Raw genomic sequence first — 25,162 nt, 5'->3', positions numbered from 1 at the left:
GGAAATAACAATAAATGAGTCAGCCACAGCTGCACTCAAGAAGAGGAAGTTCACGGCAAAAATAAACTGTAAATTAAAATACCATCTGCTTCAGGACAACTTCTTAGATGATAACTTTTCCTGAAGGGCAATGAATTGTATCTTGCACTAGGTTGTTTGTTGAAATGTCCTGTGAAGCATGATTTGATTGTCAAGTGGAGGGTGGGGGGGAGGAGAACCCCATCAACTTGATCAATTTTTTAGACCTAAAATCCTTGACAACATCCTTTGAATCACTTGCCATCAGCTTCTTTGAATAAATAAAATTGTGGACAGGGTGAACAAAGTGAATACACCTTTAAAATACACTAATATCTATTTAATTCAGGTGAAACAAGAACATACGTCTGGAAAATCCCTGACCGATCTGGTTCTGGGAAAGGAGATCCCTCCTGTATTCCTTGGGCTTATTACTCAATTGTGGATAAAGTTAAGGTACATTTCTAATGACAGTTAAACAAAAATTCCTTTACAGTGAAAAGGAAAGGAGTTTGAACTCTTCCATTTTCTCTGATCAAACCAAAGCCCCTGCTACTACTGCTATTTAGACAGACTTGTTACTTTAAAGGGCATAATAATTCCATACTGAGTTACTGGTTTGTAATTTCACTGCATTCCTGCTATTATGTACTGGTTAGCCTAAACTAATATTTCAAGCAACCATCCTAAAAATCCTTGAAAGCGAAAGAGCTGATTCCATTAATTCTGATGAGAATTAATGGAGCAAATATGTAATTGGTCAATTGCATGGAAAACTGCCACATTGCCACATGCAAATTGAGCACAATAGTGCCAAAAATAAATAAATAAATCTGAAAGCAGAGGTTATTGCATATGTGTTTAGTTGAAGTCACCCTTGAATGGAGACAAAGTACAAAAAAATATCTCTAATGAATTTTGGAAAGAGAGACAAGCAAGTTAAACCAGGATTAAAATTAAAGCTGTTTTGTAACATTAACTCGAGCAACAACTACAATATACGGAGAGAAGAAACAGTTGCTGTTTATGCTGTATTGCACCTTGTGCTGCCCAAGGATTAAATGAATAACCCTCCTCTTTATCTGTGACATTTCCTTGTTCATTTGTCAATTACCAAATGCCAACAATAATGCATTCTCAGTCTCAGTAGTGATGTTGTTACTAATGAGTATTTCAGTCAGCTATTAAAGCTATTCTACTTAGATAAGGCACCCATGAGAATTTTGTTTTTGTGTTTTCAGGATACCTTCAGTGGATTAATAGGAACGCTTGTCGTCTGTCCCAAGCAGTATTTGCCCAAATTTCTGTTGAAAAAGAGAGTTGAATTTGCTCTTCTTTTTATGGTTTTTGATGAAAACGAGTCTTGGTACTTGGATGAAAATATCAAAACTTATTCTGCCAATCCAGACAAAGTAAACAAAGAAGACGAGGAATTTATTGAAAGCAATAAAATGCATGGTACATTTCCCAATTTCATTTCACTGTATCTTTGAAATCAGAAACATAGAAGCCATAGAAGTCTTGTGATCTTTTGGTTCTGGGTGCATATGTGACTTTCCAAGCTTTAATGGATGTCCAGTTATTGGGCCCAAGCCTTACTCAGACAGGCAAGAACCCTTATTCGTCAGGACAGCACTTAAACATATGCTTAAGTTCCATTTAAATAAAAATACTGAAATATAAAATATGGTTTTATCATATTCTAATTTTTTACCCATAAAAAAGTTATCCAGGTTGAAATCCTAATCCCTAAAATCAACCTAAATTGTTAAATTTCATCAAACAAGCATACATGTTGGGCCAAATGATAATATAAGGCCTAATCCTGAAAGGTACTGAGCATCTCCTGATAGCTTCGATTCTGTGTCCCACAGGAGTTGAAGATTCACAAGACCTCACAGTATCAGCCCCATGCTAGGGTAGAGCTCTCTCCTAGCCAGAGCCGGCTCTAGGATTTTTGCCGCCCAAAGCAAAAACAATTTTGGCCGCCCCCCCGCCCCGTTTTTTAATTGCCCCCACCCCCGGCCCCGCCTCAACTCCGCCCCTTCCCCAAATCCCCAGCCCTGCCTTCTCCCCCCAGGCTCTCAAGCCTGGGAGGGAGGGAGGGGGAGCAGCGGCGCGCGTGTTTCGCGCGCCGCGGCCGCTCGGGATCTCCCCCTCCCTCCCAGGTTTGAGAGCCTGGGAGGGAGGGGGAGACTCCGAGTGGCCACGGCGCGGGCGCCGCTTCTCCCCGTCCCTCCCAGGCTCTCAAGCCTGGGAGGGAGGGCGAGTAGCGGCGCGCGAGCGGCAGCGGAGGTGAGCTAGGGCGGCTGGGGCACATTTTTAGGGGCGGCATTCTGGCGCCGGCCATGCCGCCCCTAAAAATGTGCCGCCCCAAGCACCAGCTTGTTTTGCTGGTGCCTAGAGCCAGCCCTGCTCCTAGCCTCTTTTCCCACTGAGCAAATGTGGGATGTATCATATCATCAGATCCTATCCTCATCGGTTTCCTTATTTGATAGGGACAGTCCATTCAGTCAGTGCCTTTATTTTTTTTAAAGGGACATTCAAAGTAGTTCTGGTTGCCTACCACTAGCATTAAACTCTCAAATTCCTCTGCCATTAAAACCTAGATAACAAAACAAAATGTGTTTTGTATCCCCCTCTCCCCAGCCATTAATGGAAAACTGTTTGGAAACTTACATGGTCTTACAATGCATGTTGGAGATAAAGTAAGCTGGTACCTGATGGGAATGGGGAATGAAGTAGACATGCATACAGCACATTTCCATGGCCATAGCTTTGATTATAAGGTAAAATTCATTTTATGTTCATTTCTTACTGTGTTCTCTCTTTCCATGAGGATTATGAGGGAATGAGACGTTACAATCTTAAACCACAGTCCTGGAAGTACAAGTTACAGTATTTATATATAAAAAATATTTGCTCAGACCAAAATACCTTTATATGAGGGAAGGCTAGATAATGTTTGATAATGGGATTTTAGTATAGGTACATGTCTCATGCTACTTCCATAATTTATCTCCAAGTTGCCACACTCACAATATGAAAATTGTGCTTCCCCCACCCCCTCACACAGTTGTCCAGTTACATTTTTTTAGTTAGAAATTTTGAAAGGAAGGTCTATGAATGTATGAATTAATGGATCTGTGAAGTGAGGCTGCTCTGGAGTTGACATATTGGAGAAAGAGCTCTGTGTAAGCTCAAAAGCTTGTCTCTCTCACCAACAGAAGTTGATCCAAGAAAAGATATCACCTCACCCACCTTGTCTCTCTAACATCTTGGGCCAAAACTTTGTCATCTTATTCCCATTAGAAGTCCTGTTAAGACCACTGAATAACTTCTGAGAGAGAGTGAGCACCTGTGTAAACCTCAGGAGAATGTAGCCCATTGTACAGCCATCTATAGATGCAGCACTGTGTATTTATCCATTACATAGGTGTAATTGCTATTGTTACTTTTCCCCTTGAAGCAAACTGGAGTTTACCGGGCCGATGTCTTTGACCTTTTCCCTGGCACATTTCAAACTGTGGAAATGTTTCCAAAGTACCCTGGCACCTGGTTACTGCACTGTCATGTGACTGACCATATCCATGGTGGCATGGAAGCTACCTACACAGTGCTCCCCAAAGAAGGTAAGAATGTCTAACCTAGATCAATCAGAGGGACATGTTTAAGGATGCATTACTGAATATAGGGCATGTCCCGAGAGGTGCTGAGCAGCAGATTATCAGGCCCATGGGGAAGAAGAGAGATGAGAAGGCCTAAGTGTATTACAAAGGACCAAATTCAGCCCTGGGTGAAACTCTGTGCTCTTGTAGGTGTAGCACAGAATTCACAACCAGAGAGAAGGTAGCTCTAAGCAACCCCTGCACTCCTGATTCTGGAGTGCTCTAGAAACCTGGGCCAGGGCAGCCCCCAGTGTAATTTAGACAACCTAGGCAAGAAGGGGGCGGTTATCTAAGTAAGCTTTTTGGGACAATGATTGGCATTTTTATTTTGTGTTTGTACAGTGCCTAGTTCAATATGGACTCCTAGGCACTATCATACCAACAGTAAGTTACAGCAGCCCCCTTGGGTTGCCATATGGGTAACACTGCCCAGAATCTCCATAGTGCTTCATGCCAAGGCCCTGCCCCAGCACAACCCCTACATTAAGACTTACACGGGCAGCCTTGGAACACAGCCTGCAGCTGTCGTTCTCACTTCCTGCATCCAGGGAGGAATTCCCTGATGCATCACAGGATTTTAAATCCTCTTTTTGCCTTTCTGACAGTCTTCTCAGGCATTAAAAGGCCCGGAGTAGGGGTGAGAATCTCATTCCATGTGTAAGCAGGGGCAACTAATGCTGATAAAAGGCTTGATATCACAAGCAGCTGAACACGTACAATTCCACTGGCCACAAACTTATATTTCTATTTCTGGACCTGTACCAGAAACCTTCAATCAATCTGTAGCTTATTTATTCCCAAGTGTGAGATATATTACTATAGTTCTAAGCCAAAAGAAAAGAAAAAAGTTACTGTAAACAGGAAAGTCAAATATTTGGGTGGAGCACATAGAATTCATGAATTGTCTTATAAAATGTGCCATTTTAAAGGTATTTTCATGAGCACTGCTGCTTAGTTTTAGGTGACTTGGGCACCTAAAGCCTATTGACTTTCAGTGAGATTTAGGCCCTTTTGAAAATGTTACCCTGGTTTCTAATGATCTCTAACAAAAATCCAAACTCTTAAATGAAGTTTTTACAATTAAGGTTTATCAAAATCTTCCTGCTATCTCTTATGGACATCAAAGGGAGCTGAGGAGAGGTTACTACAGTAATACAAAACAAACAACAGGGCATGCATTACGATCTAAAGTGTAAAAATACACTTTAGATCATCATTTCAGTTACACTCGTGAATCTGGGCAAAGGCCCCATTCTTGCAATTACCAAGGTACATGATCTTTACCTACATGCATGCATAATTACATTGAAGTCAATGGAACTGCTCACATGGAGAAGTGTTTAGAGAATTAGGACCATAGGCAGTCAAATTATACCAGATTCACACCAGTGAAAGTGAGAATAAAAACATTATCCCTTCAGTGTTCACTCTTATTTATGAGAAAGAATGCTGCAATAGCTAAGTAATGCCATTTCTATAGTATTACAGGCATTTGACATAAATATTTCCCCATAGCTGTTATGTAAAATTGAAAAGCCCCTATTAAAAAAATATTTTTTAAAAGTAGTAAGGTTTCATAAGGGAGTGTTAATCATATAGAAAAGGTTAGCCTGGGCCTGGAAGGTAAAGAATATAGAACTTTTAAAACAATTGTTTTACAAAAAGCCTGATTCTCCTTCCCACCCCCATCCTTCCCCCCCCAAAACTAGAGAAAATGAATGTCTGGGAGGGATCTGTAGGTACAGGATATGACAATGGGCAGAAGAACAGATCAAAGAAACAGGAAAAATCTCTTATGCTTGGGAGGGTATTTTAGTTAAGGAGAAGGCTGGCCATCAACATAATAAAAGGAAGGTAGTAGTGAAGTTTCCTATCCACCCTCCCCTCCCCAGATATATGAGAGTTGAGATTTGATCCTTCAGACAAAAATCTGTCTCACATGCGATTGCTCACAAAAGACAAAGGGTTTGCAGAATGGGCCCTCATTAAAAACAAGTTTTCTTATTTAAAACAAACACCATGAGTAGATATTTGAGGAATAATTAAATCTTATTTTGAAATCAAATGAGCACCATTTTTAAAAAAGCACTCCTAAAAACTTTCCTGTGCTAGACAGGGATAAAAGATGTTGAGTTTATAGTAAACACCGCAATTAAAAATACCAGAAAGTAGGTAGTAAAACATCTTTAACCCTTGATTTATACTTAAAAGTAATAGATATTTAAATAAAAACACCGAGGAGTCCTTGTGGACCTTAGAGTTCTGCAGTTTCTCGCTGGAGTCTGTTTTTGAAGTTTTTTTGTTGAAGAATTTTTTTCTTCAGACTCCAACGAGAAACTGCAGAACTGGAATTAATTTGCAAACTGGACACCATCAAATTTGGCCTGAATAAGACTGGGAGTGGATGGGTCACTAAAAAAAGTAATTTTCCCTCTGTTGATACTCACACCATCTTGTCAACGGTTGGATGTCGCCCATTGCCACCTTAATCGCATTGGCCTCGTTAGCACTACAAAAGTAATTTTCCCTCTGATATTCACCCGTTCTTGTCAACTGTTGAGAATAGGCCACTTCCACCTTAATTGAATTGGCCTTGTTAGCACTGACCCCCCACTTGGTAAGGCAACTCCCAGCTTTTCATGTGCTATAAAATATATATACTGCTGGCTGTATTTTTCACTCCATGCATCTGATGAAGTGGGTTTTAGCCCACAAAAGCTTATGCCCAAATACATTTGTTAGTCTCTAAGGTGCCACAAGGACTCCTCATTGTTTTTGCTGAGATAAACTAACATGGCTACCACTCGGAGATATTTAAATGTGTACATGATTTAGCTTGAATACCAGAAAATGCATCTAACTTTTGTAAATAAATCTTAGATTTATAGATAAATAGAAAACAGAGTACAAGTATAGCTTATACCAAACCTGTACAGCAAGTAAAAGTTGATTTACACAATATACTGTGAGATATGTAAAATCTGTTTTACCCTACACACCTATGTAGTAAAATGGATTCCTCATAATGATACAGAGTTTGGGTTGTATGTTATGACTTGAGTCAATTTGAACTCCCAGCACTTTAAGGTGGGGTTTTGGATTTGGATCCTAACTTCTTCCAAAAATGGGTGCGCTGAGATAAATCATTTTGTGTTAGGCTTTTTGCATTGATAAGAGGTGTTACAGAAACACTTTTCCCCTTTGCAGAGCAACAGTCTTTCTTCCCAAGGATGTTTGAATAGTTCACACATAAAATCACAACAGAATGAAGGAATTGACTCATCACGAGGATTCTCCAAAGTCTTTAATTGATGAAGCACTTCTTAAGAAAGGACATCTGGACCACTTCCTTTTCTCAACTTGGTTCACAAAAGGCTTCATTTGGCCCACCAAGAAGAACCCTGTTAACACATGGACCATAGTTTGGAACAGCTATGTGAATACATAGCCTATAAATTACTCTTTGCATAAATAAAAAACCCTCTTGTATAATTGACCACTGAACATTAAAGGAGGTTCCTGGTACAGCCATTTGCTGCTTCTGTTACTTCTGATAAGAGTGGCATTTGTCATTTACCCCTGAATGACTGGCATATGTAAATAAGTACTTATCACAACTCCCAGCATATCTGTGTCACGGCGTGCTCTACTCACCACTGGGGCACCTCCTGCTGGGGATTAGTTCTGCCAGTCTGATGCCTCTTCCTTTGGGTGCTCACTCTGTCTCAGGATTTGATGGCTCCCTCTTTGTGGCTTGGCCCTTTGGCCAGGACACTGTAGTTTTCCCCTGGGGGAGGAGACACGGGTGTGTACCAAAGTTTCTCTCTACTGGCTGTCCCAGGCAATCTTTCAATTCACTGCCCAGCCTGTGCAACTTCCTAGTGGCTGGTAAGGGAACCCAGGCCCAGGCCCATCCTTTTCTTTGGGTTCCACCCCAGACACCCAACCAACAGCTAAGGTCTGCTCTGTCCCACACCTTGCTGCTGTTTCCCTGGACTGCTTCCTAAAATGCCCCTCGAGCTCTTTCCTCACTCTCCTCCAGGTATTCCCTTCCCTCTGGGCCAAACTCCCCTCTCTCCCTAACCTCAGAGACTACAGCCCTCCTCCTTGCAGTCCCATTTTGCTTTCAGCTACCTTGCTTTATACAAGCCCTGTCTGTTCCTGTCCAGGTAAGCTTCATCCTTTCATTAGTCCTCATGTCTCCTGGCTCCTCCTCCAGGTGCAGGCTAGGCAGTTAATTGGCCAACCTAGCCACCTTAACCCCTTCAGGGCCTGGTGTGGGGTGAACTCCACCGCAGTGTGTGACTACAAATTAAAACATAAAATCTGTTTCACAGAGTTCTGTCCCAGCTGCTTTCACCAGAGTTCAAGAGTCACGGGTGTCTTAGGCATCACTGGAAATGAACTGATAAAGAAGCAGGTGAGGTGGGATCCACAAAAGTACTTAGGCACTTAACTCCCAGTTTTGGCTCCACTATGATCCACATAATGTCCATCCAACACTGAAGGTGCTCACTCAGCACCTAAGTTTTTCAAGGTAAAAGGTCCCTGGGTGCCTATCTTTCTGCCTCTGGGCATGAGCAGGCATGGGTGCCTATCTTTCTCCCTCTAGGCATCCATGTGCCTATCTCCTACTTAAGCCTCAGAGCTATCCACACACCCAGGGAAGAAAGGCATTCAGCTATTGAAATCACGGGCAGGACCCGATCTGTCAGGCATACTCAGAGGGTACCTACTGGATTGGGTTCCATTCAACAGTTACAACGACCCAGCTATGTGACTGGAAAAAACCCACACACCCGACTGATGTAGTTAAATTGACCTAACCCTCTGTGTAGACAGTGCTAGGTTGATGGAAGAATTCTTCTGTTGACTTAGATACCACCTCTCGGGAAGGTGGATTACCTACGCCAACTGGAGAGCCCTTCCCATTGCTGCAGTGAGTGTCTGCAGTCAAGTGTTTCATGTAGATAAGCCCTAAGTTAAGTATCTGGAATCTGGAGGATACTTTCTAATGACCATTTGGGAGTCTAAGGGTATACCAGCACTTAAAACACTACAGTGGCGCAGCTGCAGCTACACCACTGTAGCACTTCAATGTAGAGACTCACTCACTCCAGTAACAGGAGAGGTTCTCCCGTTGCTGTAGTTGACCTAGCTACCACATCTTGGGGAGGTGGATTAACAGAACAATTCTTCCATTGGCCTACCATTGTCTACACCAGGGATTAGGTCGCCATAGCTACATCTCTCAGAGGTGTGAAAAATTCACACTCCTGACAGCCGTATCTTTCACACCCGAGAGACGTAGCTATGTCAATGTAAGTTTTCAGTGTAGACCAGCCCTAAGCAATGTCAGTGCTTTTGTGAGACTGGTTACATGTGTTGTCAGTTGGCTTCCATGTGTGTGTTCTTTCAGTGTGCTGTCCAGCTCTGCACAGATAAGTGGTTCAGCAGACCTCGATAGTACTACCCAGTGTTAAGTGCTGCAGGCTGGAATGTCGTTGCCTCGGTAACGCTGTTAAGGCTGCTCAGTACTTCTGGCCTTGGAGACAGTGCAACATGTTAATTCAGCAGACCTTGATGTCACTCATAAAGAAAGACCACAGGCACAGTTTGGTGACGAAGGCGCTCGGCCAAGTTTATTGTCAATGAAGAACGGTACTAGTGCCCAGGCTCCATGGTTACAGGTACACTAACACGTGTATGCCTATTACAATGGACTCAGCTCAATCAGCAGCAGGACTTTCAGCTGCCCCTTCAGCTGGACAAAGGATTTAGACAAAGTATCCTGACATTTATAGGCTGAGAAACAATTGGAAACATACCACCTTATTTATTTCATTACATCTATTTGTTACCTCCCCTTGTTCAGGATATCTTGCATAAAACATCCTTATTCATTATTTTGTCAAACCATCTTATCTTGTACTAGATTGGGATGTATCTGTACTAGCTGGAATATATTTATGTAAATATCTAGTTGCTAGTACACTAGCAACAACTTTGCCAAGTTCATGTACTTGACAGTGGACTTGTAAGTATCTGCTTTAATACATGGCCTGACCTTGGTTCACAGCCTCTGGGTTAGGCCTCAAATCTTGCCCTAAGCCCAGCGCTCTAGGCTCTCTCTACTACAATATGAAATCCAATTAGTCAGCTAATTAGATTCTCAGATGGTTGATCCTTATTGTGATAGTCTGACTGCAATTAGCTCACAGCTGTTTAGAATAGAGTTGTTAGTAACATTGTATAAAAGAACTCTTCTCTTACTATTGAAGAATATTGGAAAAACAGTTTAATACAATTAAAATGAAATACTCAACTTTAATTATCACTGTTCATACAATCATCCTGATAGTAGTTGTTGCAGTTGAAAGACCAAGGCATTTCCACTCAGAACAGAGGGGGGGTGGGGGGGGGGGGGAGAAATGACCTTATAGTTGAGAGACCCCTTTTCAAAATACATGGTAAAAACAAAGACATCAGACAGCTAGTTTGGTGGTCCATCTAGAAAATAATGTAGCTGGAAAGAAGTGAACCAGAGGTGAAGATGCTTGTTGTCCATTAGAGACTGAATATAGTGATGGGAGAAGAGGAAACTAACAGCAGAAAACATCTGTGACGCCTTACCGAAACATCTGTCACCTACTTACACAAAGATAGTTATTTCTCTTGGGAACCACTTTCTACACAGTTGATGAATAAGACTTGATCCAGCAAAGTCTTGTACATGTGCATAACTCTAAGCATGCAAGCAGTCCCCTTAACTTGTTCTTCCAACCTGAACTCAATTTAACTACTCAAGCATGTGCATATCTATAAGCACATAAGTCTCTAGAAATTCCAGTTGGAAGAACAAGTCAATGAGACTGTGCACATACTTAAAGAAACCCATGAGCTTACCTATTTTTGTGGATTGGGGCCTAACTAGCTGAAGACACAGGATCCAAGAGTGACAGCTTCCATTCCCTGCTTCACTTTTACATGAACACTACAGTGGGATAGAATTTTGTGCAACTTTAAGTAGTACAATATTCCTTCTGGCTATATTTTTCTCAATTAAGAATTTACATTCTCATTCAGGAAATGTCTGAACTTCATCAACTATTTGGCTGAACACCACAATATTCAGTTCCATAGGATAAACAGGGATTGTTTCGATTTGCCAGTATCAGTGACATTTTATCACTGGAAACACTTTTCTTTCATCTACAAAATTGATACTCTACCTCAAGTGGTGATTGTCATCGCATTATACCATATAATAAGGCCACAACCCAGAGGCGCCAGTTTTTACAATATACCCAGTAGTTTGCAAGTAGATGGACTCCCACAATACTTCATGTACAATTCCACCATTTAGTTTTGCCTATTTATTCCAGTGCTTTCAAGTCCACACTTTGCATTGTGTTTAAGTCACCAATTTCCTTTTGCTGCACTGAAGTAGATGTGGCAGGAAAAATGCTGCAGTCCCATCCTCTGGTAGAACATTAAGGAAATCCCTTAGCTCCAGTTCCATGGCAACAACTGATAAAGTTTCTGCACAGGGAAAGAATACTATGTTTAAAATCATCTATATTAAGTGCAACACATTATAGATGTGATCTTTAACTTATTTTGCTGATTTAGTTATCTAAATATTGTGATTACAGTAGATTTAAGAGAAAGACCCAAATAGCAGCAGATAAATTTGGCAACTGGGGAACAGTTTGAGAAGTGAAGGTAGCAATTCAGGGTTGTTTATGGATGAAGTATTGAGACACACCACTATAACGTCTATCTGAACTAATCACCTCCACATACAATACCAAATCCTAGGTAGGTCTCATCCAGCACCTTCAGTGCTGTATAAAATTGAAAGGAAGCATTAAAATAGAGCTATGCTGATGGTGTAACACAGCAGTTGGTACTTTGGGAGCAACCTATGAGACAAAGCTATTTAATTATAGGCTCTCCTGAGCCAACTAATATCAATTACAATGAGATGATAATGGTCGGACAATGAGCATCTGACAACAGAAGTTTACCGCTTTTATGCTTCTGACAGTGAGTACTGCCATGCTCTTATGGCAACCCAGTAGTGACACTCCTCTATTCACACATTGTGCAGGTGTTGTAAAGGTCTTGTCATGGAAAAACATGACTAATTTTATTCAGCCTTCTGAATTGGCTATAAAAGAGTCAAACCACTAGTCTATTATTTATTTCCTCCATAACAATGAGTAAGGGGACCATGGCAGCTGCCATGGTTGGTCACTGCCCCTTCAGCCAAGTTTCCAGAGGAAGAGGGGGAAAAAGTTCCAGTCTCAGGAAGAGGAAAATCAAAGAGTCAGAGAGTCACTTCCTTTGGCTAAGGATCCAAATCCCCCAGAACAAATACTTGACTGCTTCCTTCTGTGTAATCCCAGTGACCACAAGCAACACAACATGGCTTCCCTCAGCCAAGGGTCCAGCTATGAAGAGAGACAGTCCTTATTGTCATTAGAATCACTGCACACAGTTCTCAATACAAGCCAGGCAGTTATTTCCCCAGGCATTCCTTTCACCTGGCTTGGCTACAGAAATGAGTAATTGTACATTACTTTCAACAGATAGTTCTGTGATGTCTTTACCCGTATTTATATCTGGAATAATCTTTGATTCCTGTCATGCATAATTAGTAGGGCTGTCAAATGATTAAAAAAATTAATCATGATTAATCACGTGATTAAAAAAATTAATCGCAATTAATCACACTGTTAAACAATAATAGAATACCATTTATTTAAATATTTTGGGTGTTTTCTAGATTTTCACTTTCTACTTATTTTTTATTACAAATATTTGCACTGTAAAAAAACCAAAATAGTATTTTTCAATTCACCTAATACAAGTACTGTAGTGCAATCTCTTTATCATGAAAGTTGAACTTACCAATGTAGAATTATGTATAAAAAAATAACTGCATTAAAAAAAATAATGTAAAACTTTAGATTCTACGAATCTACTCAGTCCTACTTCTTATTCAGCCAATTGCTCAGTTTGTTTACATCTGCAGGAGATAATGCTGCCTGCTTCTTGTTTACGTCACCTGAAAGTGAGAACAGGTGTTCTCATGGCACTGTTGTAGCTGGCGTCACAAGGTATTTACGTGCCAGATGCGCTTAAGATTCATATGACCCTTCATTCTTCAACCACCATTCCAGGGGACATGTGTCCATGCTGATGATGGGTTCTGCTCGATAACAATCCAAAGCAGTACGGACTAATGCATGTTCATTTTCATTATCTGAGTCAGATGCCACCAGCAGAAGGTTGATTTTCTTTTTTGGTGGTTTGGGTTCTGTAGTTTCTGCATCGGAATGTTGCTCTTTTAAGACTTCTGAAAGCATGCTCCACACCCCGTCACCCTCAGATTTTGGACGGCACTTCAGATTCCTAAACCTTGGGTTGAGTGCCGTAGCTATCTTTAGAAATCTCACATTTGCGTTTTGTCAAATCTGCAGTGAAAGTGTTCTTAAAATGAACAACATGTCATCATCCGAGACTGCTATAACATGAAATATATGGCAGAATGCGGGTAAAACAGAGCAGGGGACATAAAATTCTCCCCCAAGGAATTCAGTCACAAATTTAATTAACGCATTTTTTTTTTAAATGAGCATCATCAGCATGGAAGCATGTCCTCTGGAATGGTGGCCGAAGCATGAAGGGGCACATGAATCTTTAGCACATCTGGCACATAAATACTTTGCAATGCCAGTTACAAAAGTGCCATGCAAATGCCTGTTCTCACTTTCTGATGACATAAGAAGGCAGCAATATTATCTTCTGTAAATGTAAACAAACTTGTTTGTCTGAGCAGTTGGCTGAACAAGAAGTAGGACTGAGTGGACTTGTAGGCTCTGAAGTTTTACATTGTTCTGGTTTTGACTGCAGTTATGTAACAAAACAAAAATCTACATTTGTAAGCTGCACTTTCATGACAAAGAGATTGCACTACAGTGCTTGTATGAGATAAATTGAAAAATACTATTTCTTTTGTTTATCATTTTTACAGTGCAAATATTTGTAATAAAAAATAATATACACTGATTTCAATTACAACACAATACTATATGAAAATGTAGAAAAACATCAAAAATATTTAATACATTTCAATTGGTATTCTATTGTTTAACAGTGTGATTAAAACTGCGATTAATCGTGATTAATTTCAATTAATTTTTTTAGTTAATCGCGTGAGTTAACTGCGATTAATCGACAGCCCTAATAATTAATTAAAAAAATAAGGATGTATGCAACAATTTTGGATGTGTGTAAATGCTTACTGCACATATCACAGTACTACTCTGCTGGTCTCTGCTGAGTTACATTATGTGTAGAGAAAGACCTTCCTCCCCAAACTGAATGATGGTAAAATGCCATGTCACAGCAGTTTCTAGAGGAAACAGCTTTCAAATACTTTAGATGCAGTACAAAGGCTTTCACATATGGCATTCAGTTGTAAATCAAGTTCTTTACCTTTCAGCGATGAGATGAGAATGGAGTAATCATCTCCAACATATCTGGTTCGTTTACAAAGTTCAGGAAGCAGTTTGTTCCACCACAGAGCCTAATTCATCCAAAAATAAACCCACAGAAGAAAAATAAGTTAGTGGTGACTATGAATAGTAGGTTGTGAACACAAATTTTTAATAAGTACTTTGAACTAACATCAAAGATGGTACAAAAAAAAAAAAGTGGTGTAAGTTGAGATGGGCCTAGTAATTAATTAGTCTGCACAGTGCTTTGAAATGCAATGTTTTCAGACTTCAGTGTGATCCTTTTTAACTCAGCAAATTAGAGTGATAGCACCCCCTAGTGCCACTGAAGATAAGGCTGTGCCTGTTTCTGACAGGCTGTGCATGTGGTTCAGACAGACTACAAACCCACATAATTAGTGCGGGGGGGGGGGAAAGTTAATGCATTATTATGGTTATGGATTTAACAAATAAGTTAAGTCTCTCATTATAGCCCAGTGCAGTGTGGGTAAAAAAGTGTTCTATGAGAACTTTATGCTCTTATGTTTCTTGATATACCCCTTCCACCTCCAATAATCTTAATGTTGCGTGAATACACCATTTAAATTTTAATAATGCAAAAAGCTATTAATTTTGTGTTTATAAAGACTGAGGGGAGGAAAGAAAACACTATCCATCTCTCTTCAAATTCTGTGTGGTCTCTTTCTCTTCTCCCATTAGTCTTTGCCTGCAGTATTGCAAGGCTACAATTACCCCAGATATTGGTTTTCTCTGTTCCACTTCTTGATCAAAGGCCAAAGGGAGCACACACGAGCCCCAACTGTACTGACTGGGGTTCCAGCATTTCCACTTACTGGAGTGTCTCCCCCTTTGCTGATATATTCAGCAGAAGTTATGTCCACTATTAACTGAACATTTTTCAGAGTGAAGGGAGGCAAATAGCAGACTCCCCCAAGGATCTGTATTGGGACAAGTGCTGTTCAACATATTCATAAATGATCTAGAAAAGGGGGTAAACAGCAAAGTGGCAAAGTTTGCAGATGATACAAAATTACTCAAGATAGTGAAGTCCAAAAGCTGTCTGTGAAGAGTCACAAAGGGATCTCACAAAACTGGGGTCTGGGCAACAAAATGGCAGATGAAATTCAGTGTTGATAAGTACAAGGTAATGCACATTGGAAAATGTAACCCACTATACGTACAAAATGATGGTCTCAATTAGCTGTTATAACTCAAGAAAGATCTTGGAGTCATTGTGGATAGTTCTCTGAAAACATCTGTTCATTGTGCAGTGGTAGTTAAAGCTAACAGAATGTTAGGAAGCATTAAGAAAGGGACAGATAATAAGACAGAAAATTTCAATGCCACTATATAAATCCATGCTACGCCCACACCTTGATATATTAGAATTGGGAAAAGTACCAAGAGGGGCAACAAAAATGACTAGGAGTACAGAACAACTTCCATATGAGGAGATATTAAAAAGACTGGGATGGCTTAGCTTAGAAAAGACGACTAAGGAGGGATATGATAGAGGTCTATAAAATCATGAATGGTGTAGAGAAAGTGAATAAGGAAGTATTTACCCTTTCACATAAGACAAGAACCATGGGTCACCCAATGAAATTAATAGGCAGCAGGTTTCATACAAACATAAGGAAGTACTTCCTCATACAAAACAGTCAATCTGTGGAACTCATTGACAGGGGATGTTGTGAAGGCCAAAAAATATAACTGGGTTGAAAAAAGAATAGACAAGCTAAAGGAGGATAGGCACATCAATGGCTGTTAGCCAAGATGGTCAAGGATACAACCCTATGCTCTGGGTGTCCCCAAACCTCTGTGCTAGAACCTGGGACTGGACAACAGGGGCTGGATCACTCGATAATTGCCCTCTTCTGTTCTCTCTGAAGCATCTGGCACCAGCCACTGTTAGAAGACAGTATACTGGGCTAGATGGACCATTGGTCTTACCCAGTATGGTTATTCTTATGTTAGCAGTTAATTGGCAAGGAGTGGTGGAAAACCATAGCAGTACTGCTGGAGCCTTGACCAGAATTGGAGAGATCAAGTTCTTCCTCAAATATTATAGGCCACGGGGGAAGGAAGCATGAATAGACTCAAGTTCCTGCTCATCAGTGGTGCAGTATCAGGCAATGAAAATACAGTTCAGATGTTATTAGGGAGCAGGGAACATATTTAATCATGGCATTTTGAGACATTAATAATGATTTTTTTCCTTTTTATTGTGGCAAGTTTCACATGAAAAAGTTCAGCTACTTCTGAGTTACTTGTAAGCCAAAAAAATACTCAGCTTTCTCTGTTTACAGCATATCAGTGTATTATTCCCCTCTCTGCTTGCAAGTAACTCAGCCATCTGAACATTTTTTCCACAACCTTAATATAAAATAAAATAAAATAAAATATCACACCTTCAGGATGAAACTAATCTGGAAAACCTCAGCCCAAAGAGTTTTTCAGAAAGATAGCCGTGTTAGTCTGGATCTGTAAAAAGCAATCTAGTCCTGTGGCACCTTTAAGACTAACAGATGTATTAGAGCATAAGCTTTCGTGGGTGAATACCCACTTCGTCAGACCCATGCGTCTGACGAAGAGGGTATTCACCCACGAAAGCTTATGCTCTGATACATCTGTTAGTCTTAAAGGTGCCACAGGACTCTCTGTTGCTTTTTAAGGGTAAGGATGAAACTCCTATCTTGTCTCATTAAACTTGTGCACTGCAAGTGTCTAAGCAACAGGTATTTATGACCTTTGGTGCTAGAACACTTAGGCAAAAAGGGTCCAACCCTGCTCCCATTAAAGTCAATGGGAATTTGGCCATAAAATTCAATGCAAGCAGTTTCAGGCTCAGAGTGAGTTAAGGATGGGAGTTTCAACTTTAATAGAAATCTGTGCGATTTGATTATCTCTGCAGTGTAGTACAAATTCTCCTATGCACAGCTAACAACTACTGAAAAGAAAGAGAAAGAAAGACTACAATAAATTACTAGATTAGCATTTTAAAAGCTCACCCGATTTTCATCTTTCAGCTCATGCTGGGCATATGGTATGAGTGCTTCAGGACACTTCTCTAGGAGCTTGTCAATGGATTTCTCATACTCTCCTACCCCCGTAGTGCAAAGAACATGGACACTGAGACCAGCATTACTGTCTTCTGATAATGGCTCCAAGAAAGGCAGAACTGAAGCTATGTCGACTGATGGACCACATAAAAGAGACTGAGGACAAGAGGAAAACTTGCCATTTGGATGTCAAAACAGACAAAATGCTCACATGCGAACAAAATTAATTTAAAAAGAAATAGTTTTAAGTCTTTCTGATATTGCTTGGTTAAACAATTAGGCCAAAAAGACTGAGTAGAATGTAAGCATACATGACCATTATTTACATAATTCTTTGATCATTTCCTCTCCCATCATTTGCACCATTCCTTTATCATAGTTTAGTTTGACTGACAGAAGTATTGTTTTAACAGCTTTACATCATATCTATATTCATCAGCAACACACTGGGCTGTTTAGCAAGAGGTTTAAACAGTCTTACTTCATTTAGACCCAATGTGAACTAAATTCTGCCCACCCTAAGAATCAGAATCACCTAAGAATTTATGCTGGATTGTTTGATCACTGTAAACAAGGCCTCCACTAAACCTGGTGTAGTTCCTGTACTCAGTCATCTGAGCTGCCATGGCTCTACAAGAAAGTACACAGCCTTGGTATTGACAGTTCACCCCATCCCCCTTGATTTAAAACTACAGTTTTCCCCCTACAGCTGAGATATTACTCAATTTATTATGTGGTCCTCTGTCACAGATCCTAGCGAGCACCCCCTCCGCCCCCCCCGGCAGCTACCCATTAGGACTGCTCTGAGGGGGAATACAAACCTTTGCTGCTCTGGATCCCCACGATGTTTCAAGCTCCTAGAACCTCAGCAGGCAGCAGCACTGGCTCCTCATTTGGCCTCTCTGGCACATTTCGTAGGCACTGACCTTCAGTTACCATCTCTTGGAAATGGGACTCCTTGACCTACCTGCCCTAGGCCTGCACAGACCCAACACACCCCTCCCCCCGAATTCCACCCAAAGATGTGACGCTTCTGGTTTACAGTTTAACTCTCTCAGGGGCCACAGTAGTAGCGAAGCAGTCAACGCATAGACTGTACACATTCTAACACCCATATGTTCTTTTATATTTAATAATGTAAAGCACAGGAGAGTGCAGCTCAAAACAACAAACATCTGAAACTGAAATGTCCCTCACTTTCTAGCTTACTCTTCTCTTTTAGCCCTTGGGGAATCATCTGGATCCAGGAAGGCAGGCAGGCAGGCAGGGAGTCCCTCCTCATGCAGGCTGTTGCATGCTAGCTGGTCTCTCTCTCTCTCTCTCTCTCTCATGGATCTTATGTGATCTTGCTCTCTCCTGGCTCATGTGGTCTTCTTCCTATGTGTTTATTTAACCCCTTCCTGGTCACCTGACCTTTTTTGTTCTTCTCCTGGAAACTTTCCATTATTCCCACCTTCCCTGCTCCTTTCCGGAGTAAACTAATCTAAACTGGTTTTCTAAGGACACAGCTCACCCACTGTCCCAGATGTTTGCACCTAAATAGGGTTAAGTCCTAAGTATCTTCTTATTGTATCTGCCTGGTGCATACAACCTACAGGCCCTGTCAGCAATGGTGGACCCAACATACATACAGCACTCATGACACAGCAGATTTTCATAATACAATTTCACAATATCAGTCAGAATTCATAAGTTGTACAGAGATAGCCCCAAATCATCACACCCTCTTAAAAATATCTATTGTGTGTTGGTGGTAACCCCCCTCACCATCAAGAAAGATGCATTTCACGCTATGTTTATCCTTTTTGCAACATCCAACACCTCCTCCCATTCCAGCCACTAATCCACCTTAACTCTGTACAGCATGGCAGGACATGTGCAATATCCCACCCCTGAACACCCTGTCTTGGCTGGTTCATGGATTAGCCAAAGGGACAACTTGAAAGTCATGAAACAGCATGCAACAACTAAGGGCATGTTAGCGCTCAGGCAAGAGCTATACAAAGACAGGTAATTCCATTTTGCAAAGGATTTTGATATTTCACAATTTAGTTTTGTTCCAATCTGGAATGAAAACCAAAAATTTTAAAATTCTCTATGAAAGCCCTGGGGTCCCTGCCTCACAGGCAGTCTGCCTGGCTGACTGCCCAGGACCCTGAAATCCTGGGAGCCCAGGCTGATGTGAAGCTGCGAGCTAGCTGCTACCAAGCTCTTGGCTCCCATCAGCCCACCTAACAAGCTGCTGAGGGGCCAGGATGGCAAGCTGGCAGGAAGCCTCACACATTTCCAATAAAAGCCTGGCTGCTTTCCATCAGACCTCAAACCATCTCAGAACGTTTTGATTTTGACTAAAGGGCATTCTCCATTGGAAAAATGCTCCGTTGGAGAATTTCGGACCAGCTCCACTCAGGATCTCTCAGGATCAAGCTCAAGTCTCCTCCTCACCACCGAGGAGGGGAATTTCCAGACACCAGCACATGTCCAGGACCCGTCATGTAGACAAAATAAACTAAAAATTCCATCCTCTCCACCCACTTCCACTCCTTCACTCTTTGGGGGAGGGCTAGCTCAGTGGTTTGAGCATTGGCCTGCTAAACCCAGGGTTGTGAGTTCAATCCTTGAGGGGGCCACTTAGGGATCTGGGGCAAAATCAGTACTTGGTCCTGCTAGTGAAGGCAGGGGGCTGAACTCAATGACCTTTCAGGGTCCCTTCCAGCTCTATGAGATAAGAAAATATGGAGATATACCTTCTTTCTTTTGACCCCCAAAGAAGCTTCTACTGCCCATTCTGGCAGCTCTCTCTACAGAGCTTGAAGAAAGTCCAGTTGCTCCACCAAGCCAAATATTAATTTCTATTCACACGTAACCTAACACCCATTAACTAAGAAAACAATTTAAATGGTTGCATGACTGAAGCACTGAAATCCAGTTTTACACAAATTAAGAAAAATACACAAAAGGTAAAAGAAAAATAGAGACATTCACAAGGCCCCAATTCTGCAAACCCTTGTGCACACATAACTTTGATGGGTCAACTCCAATGTTTAAAGGTAAGGATATGCTTAGGTGTTTACAGGAGTAGAGGCCTAAGTTGTAGAGAGTGAAGATATAAGAGCATCATACCTGTAGTTTTGAAAGATCTTCAGGATACTTATCACATGCACGTCCCGATGACATTATGAAGGTCACCCAAGGGAAAATTAACCCATAATGATTACAGGAGTTTATCTAGAAAAAATATTTCAAATCAATATGGTCACATATGAAACCCATTCCAGTGAAGGAAATCTCTGAATAAAGGATGCCATTTTAGAAAAGTAGCTATTGTTTCTATCTTGCGTAAATATTCAAACTAGAATAGGTGAATGAAGTATGCCTTGAAGCCTAATGCGGTCCAATGATTTATTTCACATTTGTTAGTTAGAAACCTCTCCTCCCACCCATCAAACAATGCAAGGCTTTAATTGTACACCCAATGCCTCTGTTACTCCATTATTAGCCAGTTAAAATTACTATGTGAGCAGTTCAGCTGGCACCTTCCAGGCTCATTACTCAGATAATGCATCTGAAACTATGTTCAATTTTACACCCAAAAGGGATGGGAAAGCCAAGTTCTCCTGAAGTTAGGTCTCTCATTTAGCTCCAGATTAACAGATGATCAAAATCCAAATACTCTAAAGTAATTTATATGACCCAGAACACGGATAATTGATACAAGTTCATCCTTGAAACACTGCAGTGTCAAACTACAGGTAATCTAGTTTCATGTCAGTGCCCCTTGATGTCAGGAACTGGAACTGACAAATATGCATGCATTTTTCCACAAGACAATTTGAAACCCCCACAACAGCAGCATTAAGGACCTGTTAATCAAAAGCCAGCAGTTCTTTGCAAGAATTAGCATTTGGTAATTTTATCTGCTCGCATTCTCACTAATTTTAAGGACAATTTGTCCAGAATTAAAGCATTGCAAGATGGTTTTGTGACTGAATATTCCCTTACACTCATTGTCTGTCTCGTGCAAATGTATTTGCAGTGTATAGTTACCAGATCCTCTGTTGTTTTCAGTGGTTTGGTATCAGGAAGCTGCTTCCTCGATAGTCTCCAAATGTACTGTGAAGTAAGCTTGAATAAGAGCTCCTGGAGTATTTCTTTCTCAGAGCTTGCTACAAGGAGGGCTTCCCAGAAGTCTACTAAGAGCTGAGGGTTAGTACCTTCCTTCTTCCCACACAGCATCTGAGCACCATAGAAGATTCAAATATTAATGAAAATCAAGATGACTATTACATTGTCTCATTGTTTATCTGTACTGCCTGGTCCGTCTATATCCAACAGTGTCATGTCTTTAATTGTAAGCTCCTTGGGGCAGAGGACTGTCTTTGTTCTGTGTTTGTACCTACCCCAATGGGGTCCCGGTCCATGATTAGGGCTCCTAGGTGCTAAGGTAAGATAATAATAGCAGCAACAGAAGTCTGAATGAACAAAAGTTTCAATGGACAAGACTAAGTCTCCCTCTACTCGTCATAGATGAGTGTGTTCTTGTTTTTGTGTAATCCTGATGTATTTCTAGTATATGTGATGCCAGATACTGTGGTGATGGACAATGCAGAAGTGCATGCAACATATTTAAACTCTTGATTCCTTAATGTATAGGTTTGGTATGCAAGAAACACATTCCTTTGTGAGTTTTTATTCTGCTATCAATGGTGGTCACATTGTAAAGTGTTTAAAGAGCCGAAATGCTGGCGCCATCTAAAATATGTCCACACCTAAGCAAGTCCCCTTTGAAGAGTCATTCTAATCAGAGAGTTGGGGCTAAGTTAAAGGAAGCACCCCCAGTTCACTTGCCAGTGGGAGCTAATCATAGGGCTCTGTGAGGAGTTTGGAGGACTGCACCAAGGGGGACCCCATCACCATTGAACCTTTCCTTGGGCTTTTAAATGCTGGCCAGACAGGTTGGGGACCTTGATTACTGCATTTACACTGAACCCCTAAACTTGAAACCAACTACATTAACCTTAACTACACTGTTAGATCTTTAATTTCATGATGAAAATTCAGAATGATGGAAGTGAGATCACAAAAGGCCTGGGGGTACGGTGAGGATGGAGATAATTTGGCTCTAAAATGACCGAAACCCCTTATAATGAAGAATAGTCAAGATCTGTGGTGCAAGGAACTCCTTAGTTCTAATTCCTGCTCTGACAGAGGTCTCTTTTGAGGCCAGGAATAAGCCACACGTTCTAGTTTTTCTATCTGTAATGTGGGGATAGGCCCACCTCTCTCAGGTTTGAGAGGACTATTTACTTCATTTGTAGAGTGTTTTTGAATATGTACATAGAAGATTATGTAGCATCACATCTGACTTGATACCCTTTAGAAAAGGATTTGTATGCTATGGTATTAATCCTGGATGCAATTTTCAGAAGGGGCCCACGGGAGTTATTTACCCAATTCCTATTAAATTTTGATAGGCACCGGATGCCTACCTCCCTTTGAAAATCCCAGTCTCCAAGATCAATGTGTGCTTGGTTGAACTGACGGCTGCAGAACATAAAGACGAATTGAATGCATTTCTTTGGCTAAATTTAATGGCTGGACCATTCACAAAAAGAACCAGTTTCTTACTCCAGTTAAAATTTCTGTCAAGCTTAGTGACAGAAGCCGCTGGGCTTTCATAAAGCTTTTCCTGCTGTAACTCCAAGGACCAGTTGGATTGTTTTGGTCACCTCTAGTTGTTAACACCAGGCCTGGGCTTTGTAGAAGTTAAATCAAAATTTAAAAAATGCAACAATCCCGCAAACAGACAAACCTCGAAGTAAGAGTCTGCTTCTTCCAATTCAATTTTACTGTTCTCATGTAAAGCCAACATCGAAGCCACCAGCAACCCAGGCCACGTCTCCTTCAGATGAACGGCAAGTTCGGTCGGAACAATCTGCCCTTCTCTCTGCTGCCTCAGAAGTCTTGGTTCCCCAATAAAGCCATATGCCAGTCTCATCTACAGACACATCCATTTACAAGTTAGGCAAAGAATTCAATCCTTCCCAAACTCAGGGCTTACTCAAGCAGTCTGGCTTATGTAGGTGAAATGCAGGGAGGATATGGGAAGTGAACTATATCCCTTCTCACTAGGCCAAGCCATGGGACTGTAGTGCAGCTCCCCACAGCTGCTACTTCAAGCTATGCACAGGAGTAATGGCTTCAGATACACTGCACCACTTGCGTGGGCAGTTGTGCCACTGAGTCTGTAGAATCTTGGATCTCAGCCATGTGTAGCCCACAGTCCTGCCCTATTCATGGCTGGCATCCAAGGTGTGCCGGGGTTGCAGGCCCATCATGTGGCTTATATGGCACAAGGAGTTTGCACTGGTCCTCCATACTTTACCCTTAATGTTGTAAGATTTTATTCCGTTTGTTCTTGCTCCCTGTCTTAGGGATCTTCCAGTTCCATGAGTCTAAACTTTACTCACCACACACACACACACACACACACACACACACACAAAACTAGACTTGACTGTAAACCAAAACCAATGTATTAGGTGCTTTTGAAAACCCCACCCAAATGGCTTTCAATGGGACTTGTGCTCCCAAATCAATAAGGTGCTTTTGAAAATGCTACCCATGAATAATAAAAATGATTTTGCAGCAGTATATATTGTAATAGCCCCTTTTTGTTCATTAGCTGCTGCTGTTTATGCAGCAAACGTAAATTATCATAGATTAACCTGACATCTGAGGCTCTCTTTACTCTCTAGGACCTACCTTGTTCCTCATTTATATTACTTCATCAGTACTTTTGCATCCAGTTAGAAAGAGATGATCATGCTTTGCTGCGGAAGAGATAGCAGGTGGTGCTGAACAACACTGTAGCTGATTTTCTAACATATCCTAACCTCCACACTCTGCAGTTCAGAAATCAAGGCTGAGCATGTACTTAGTGATGGTTCTGGCATCAACCCCAGGCTGTGATTCACCCATGGGCTTATTTTCTCCTCAAAATTAGACACTTCTGACTTCCCTTCCAAAGCCATTTTTAAACCGGATTTAAAAATACAAAAGGGATGAGCTCACTCAAGAGCCTGATGCAGGTCCAATATCTCTTCCTCTCTTGCAATACTCGTCTTTACGTGCCCTGACCAACCCTACTAGTTTGTGGCCTTTAACCTCACACATGGTGATTTGGACTGAAACATCGACATCAGGGTCAGATTTAGTCAGAGTATAATGACCTCCCTTCAAAGTGTCTGTAAATCCATACCACCGGTGACTGATATCAAGCCCTGCTGCGCTACATTTCCTTCCATTAAATAGGATTCCTACTGTGACTGCACCAAAGCACATTCTCCTCCTCTCTCAATAAGGACAAAGTGCCTTGACTACAGTCAAACAGAAGAGAGCAGTGGACTGGATACAGGGAACTCTACATCCATGACATGGACATCCTGCCCACAGCCCTTCACACACGAACACCAAGGACTTTCGGTGTGCAAGCCAAGGGTCAGGTGGGACTATGCAACCTATCCTCTGGGTGGGGGGGTGGGGAGGGACGTGAGAGAGAGAAGGGGAGAGACACAGGGGCTGCAGAGGCTACTATGCCCCAACTAATATTTAATTTATTTACTGTACTTTGATTTAGAAACACTTGTGTTTTGTGATTATTAAAATATTTTAATTTTAATAATATTTAATATTAAAGTAATAGTTTAATTATATGCCCATGTGTATATTAATGGGAATTCTAGCTTCCCTGGAGCACAACCTAAACAACTCATACCCCTCAACCCACCTCCTCCCAGATGCCCAATAAAGATCATTAAGCGTGTGGGGGAAGAGCAGGATTTCCCCCTGCCATGAGACATAAACCCAACTCAGTTGGTTTGGGTTA

General features: G+C 41.3%; 2 protein-coding genes across 2 annotated transcripts in view; one reads left to right on the top strand and one right to left on the bottom strand.

Annotated features, from left to right (window-relative positions):
* CP (ceruloplasmin) overlaps nt 1-6,928 on the top strand; it is a 36,261-nt gene extending 29,333 nt beyond the window's left edge. The window contains exons 15-19 of the mRNA XM_065411465.1: nt 368-474; nt 1,260-1,476; nt 2,668-2,807; nt 3,488-3,650; nt 6,894-6,928. Coding sequence (XP_065267537.1) covers nt 368-474; nt 1,260-1,476; nt 2,668-2,807; nt 3,488-3,650; nt 6,894-6,928 — 662 coding nt within the window. The remainder of the gene's footprint in view (nt 1-367; nt 475-1,259; nt 1,477-2,667; nt 2,808-3,487; nt 3,651-6,893) is intronic.
* A 2,735-nt stretch (nt 6,929-9,663) lies between these two features.
* The window catches only part of HPS3 (HPS3 biogenesis of lysosomal organelles complex 2 subunit 1), a 33,902-nt gene continuing 18,403 nt past the window's right edge, over nt 9,664-25,162 (bottom strand). Inside the window, exons 12-17 of the mRNA XM_065411464.1 lie at nt 23,087-23,272; nt 21,322-21,510; nt 20,398-20,502; nt 17,224-17,430; nt 14,193-14,283; nt 9,664-11,228 (exon numbers count right to left, since the gene is read on the bottom strand). Coding sequence (XP_065267536.1) covers nt 11,101-11,228; nt 14,193-14,283; nt 17,224-17,430; nt 20,398-20,502; nt 21,322-21,510; nt 23,087-23,272 — 906 coding nt within the window. The 3' untranslated portion in view covers nt 9,664-11,100. The remainder of the gene's footprint in view (nt 11,229-14,192; nt 14,284-17,223; nt 17,431-20,397; nt 20,503-21,321; nt 21,511-23,086; nt 23,273-25,162) is intronic.

Source organism: Emys orbicularis, chromosome 9 (genome assembly GCF_028017835.1).
Source record: "Emys orbicularis isolate rEmyOrb1 chromosome 9, rEmyOrb1.hap1, whole genome shotgun sequence".
NCBI lineage: Eukaryota > Metazoa > Chordata > Testudines > Emydidae > Emys > Emys orbicularis.
The sequence above is the reverse complement of the archived record's forward strand: the minus strand, read 5'-3'. Positions and strand labels throughout refer to the sequence as shown.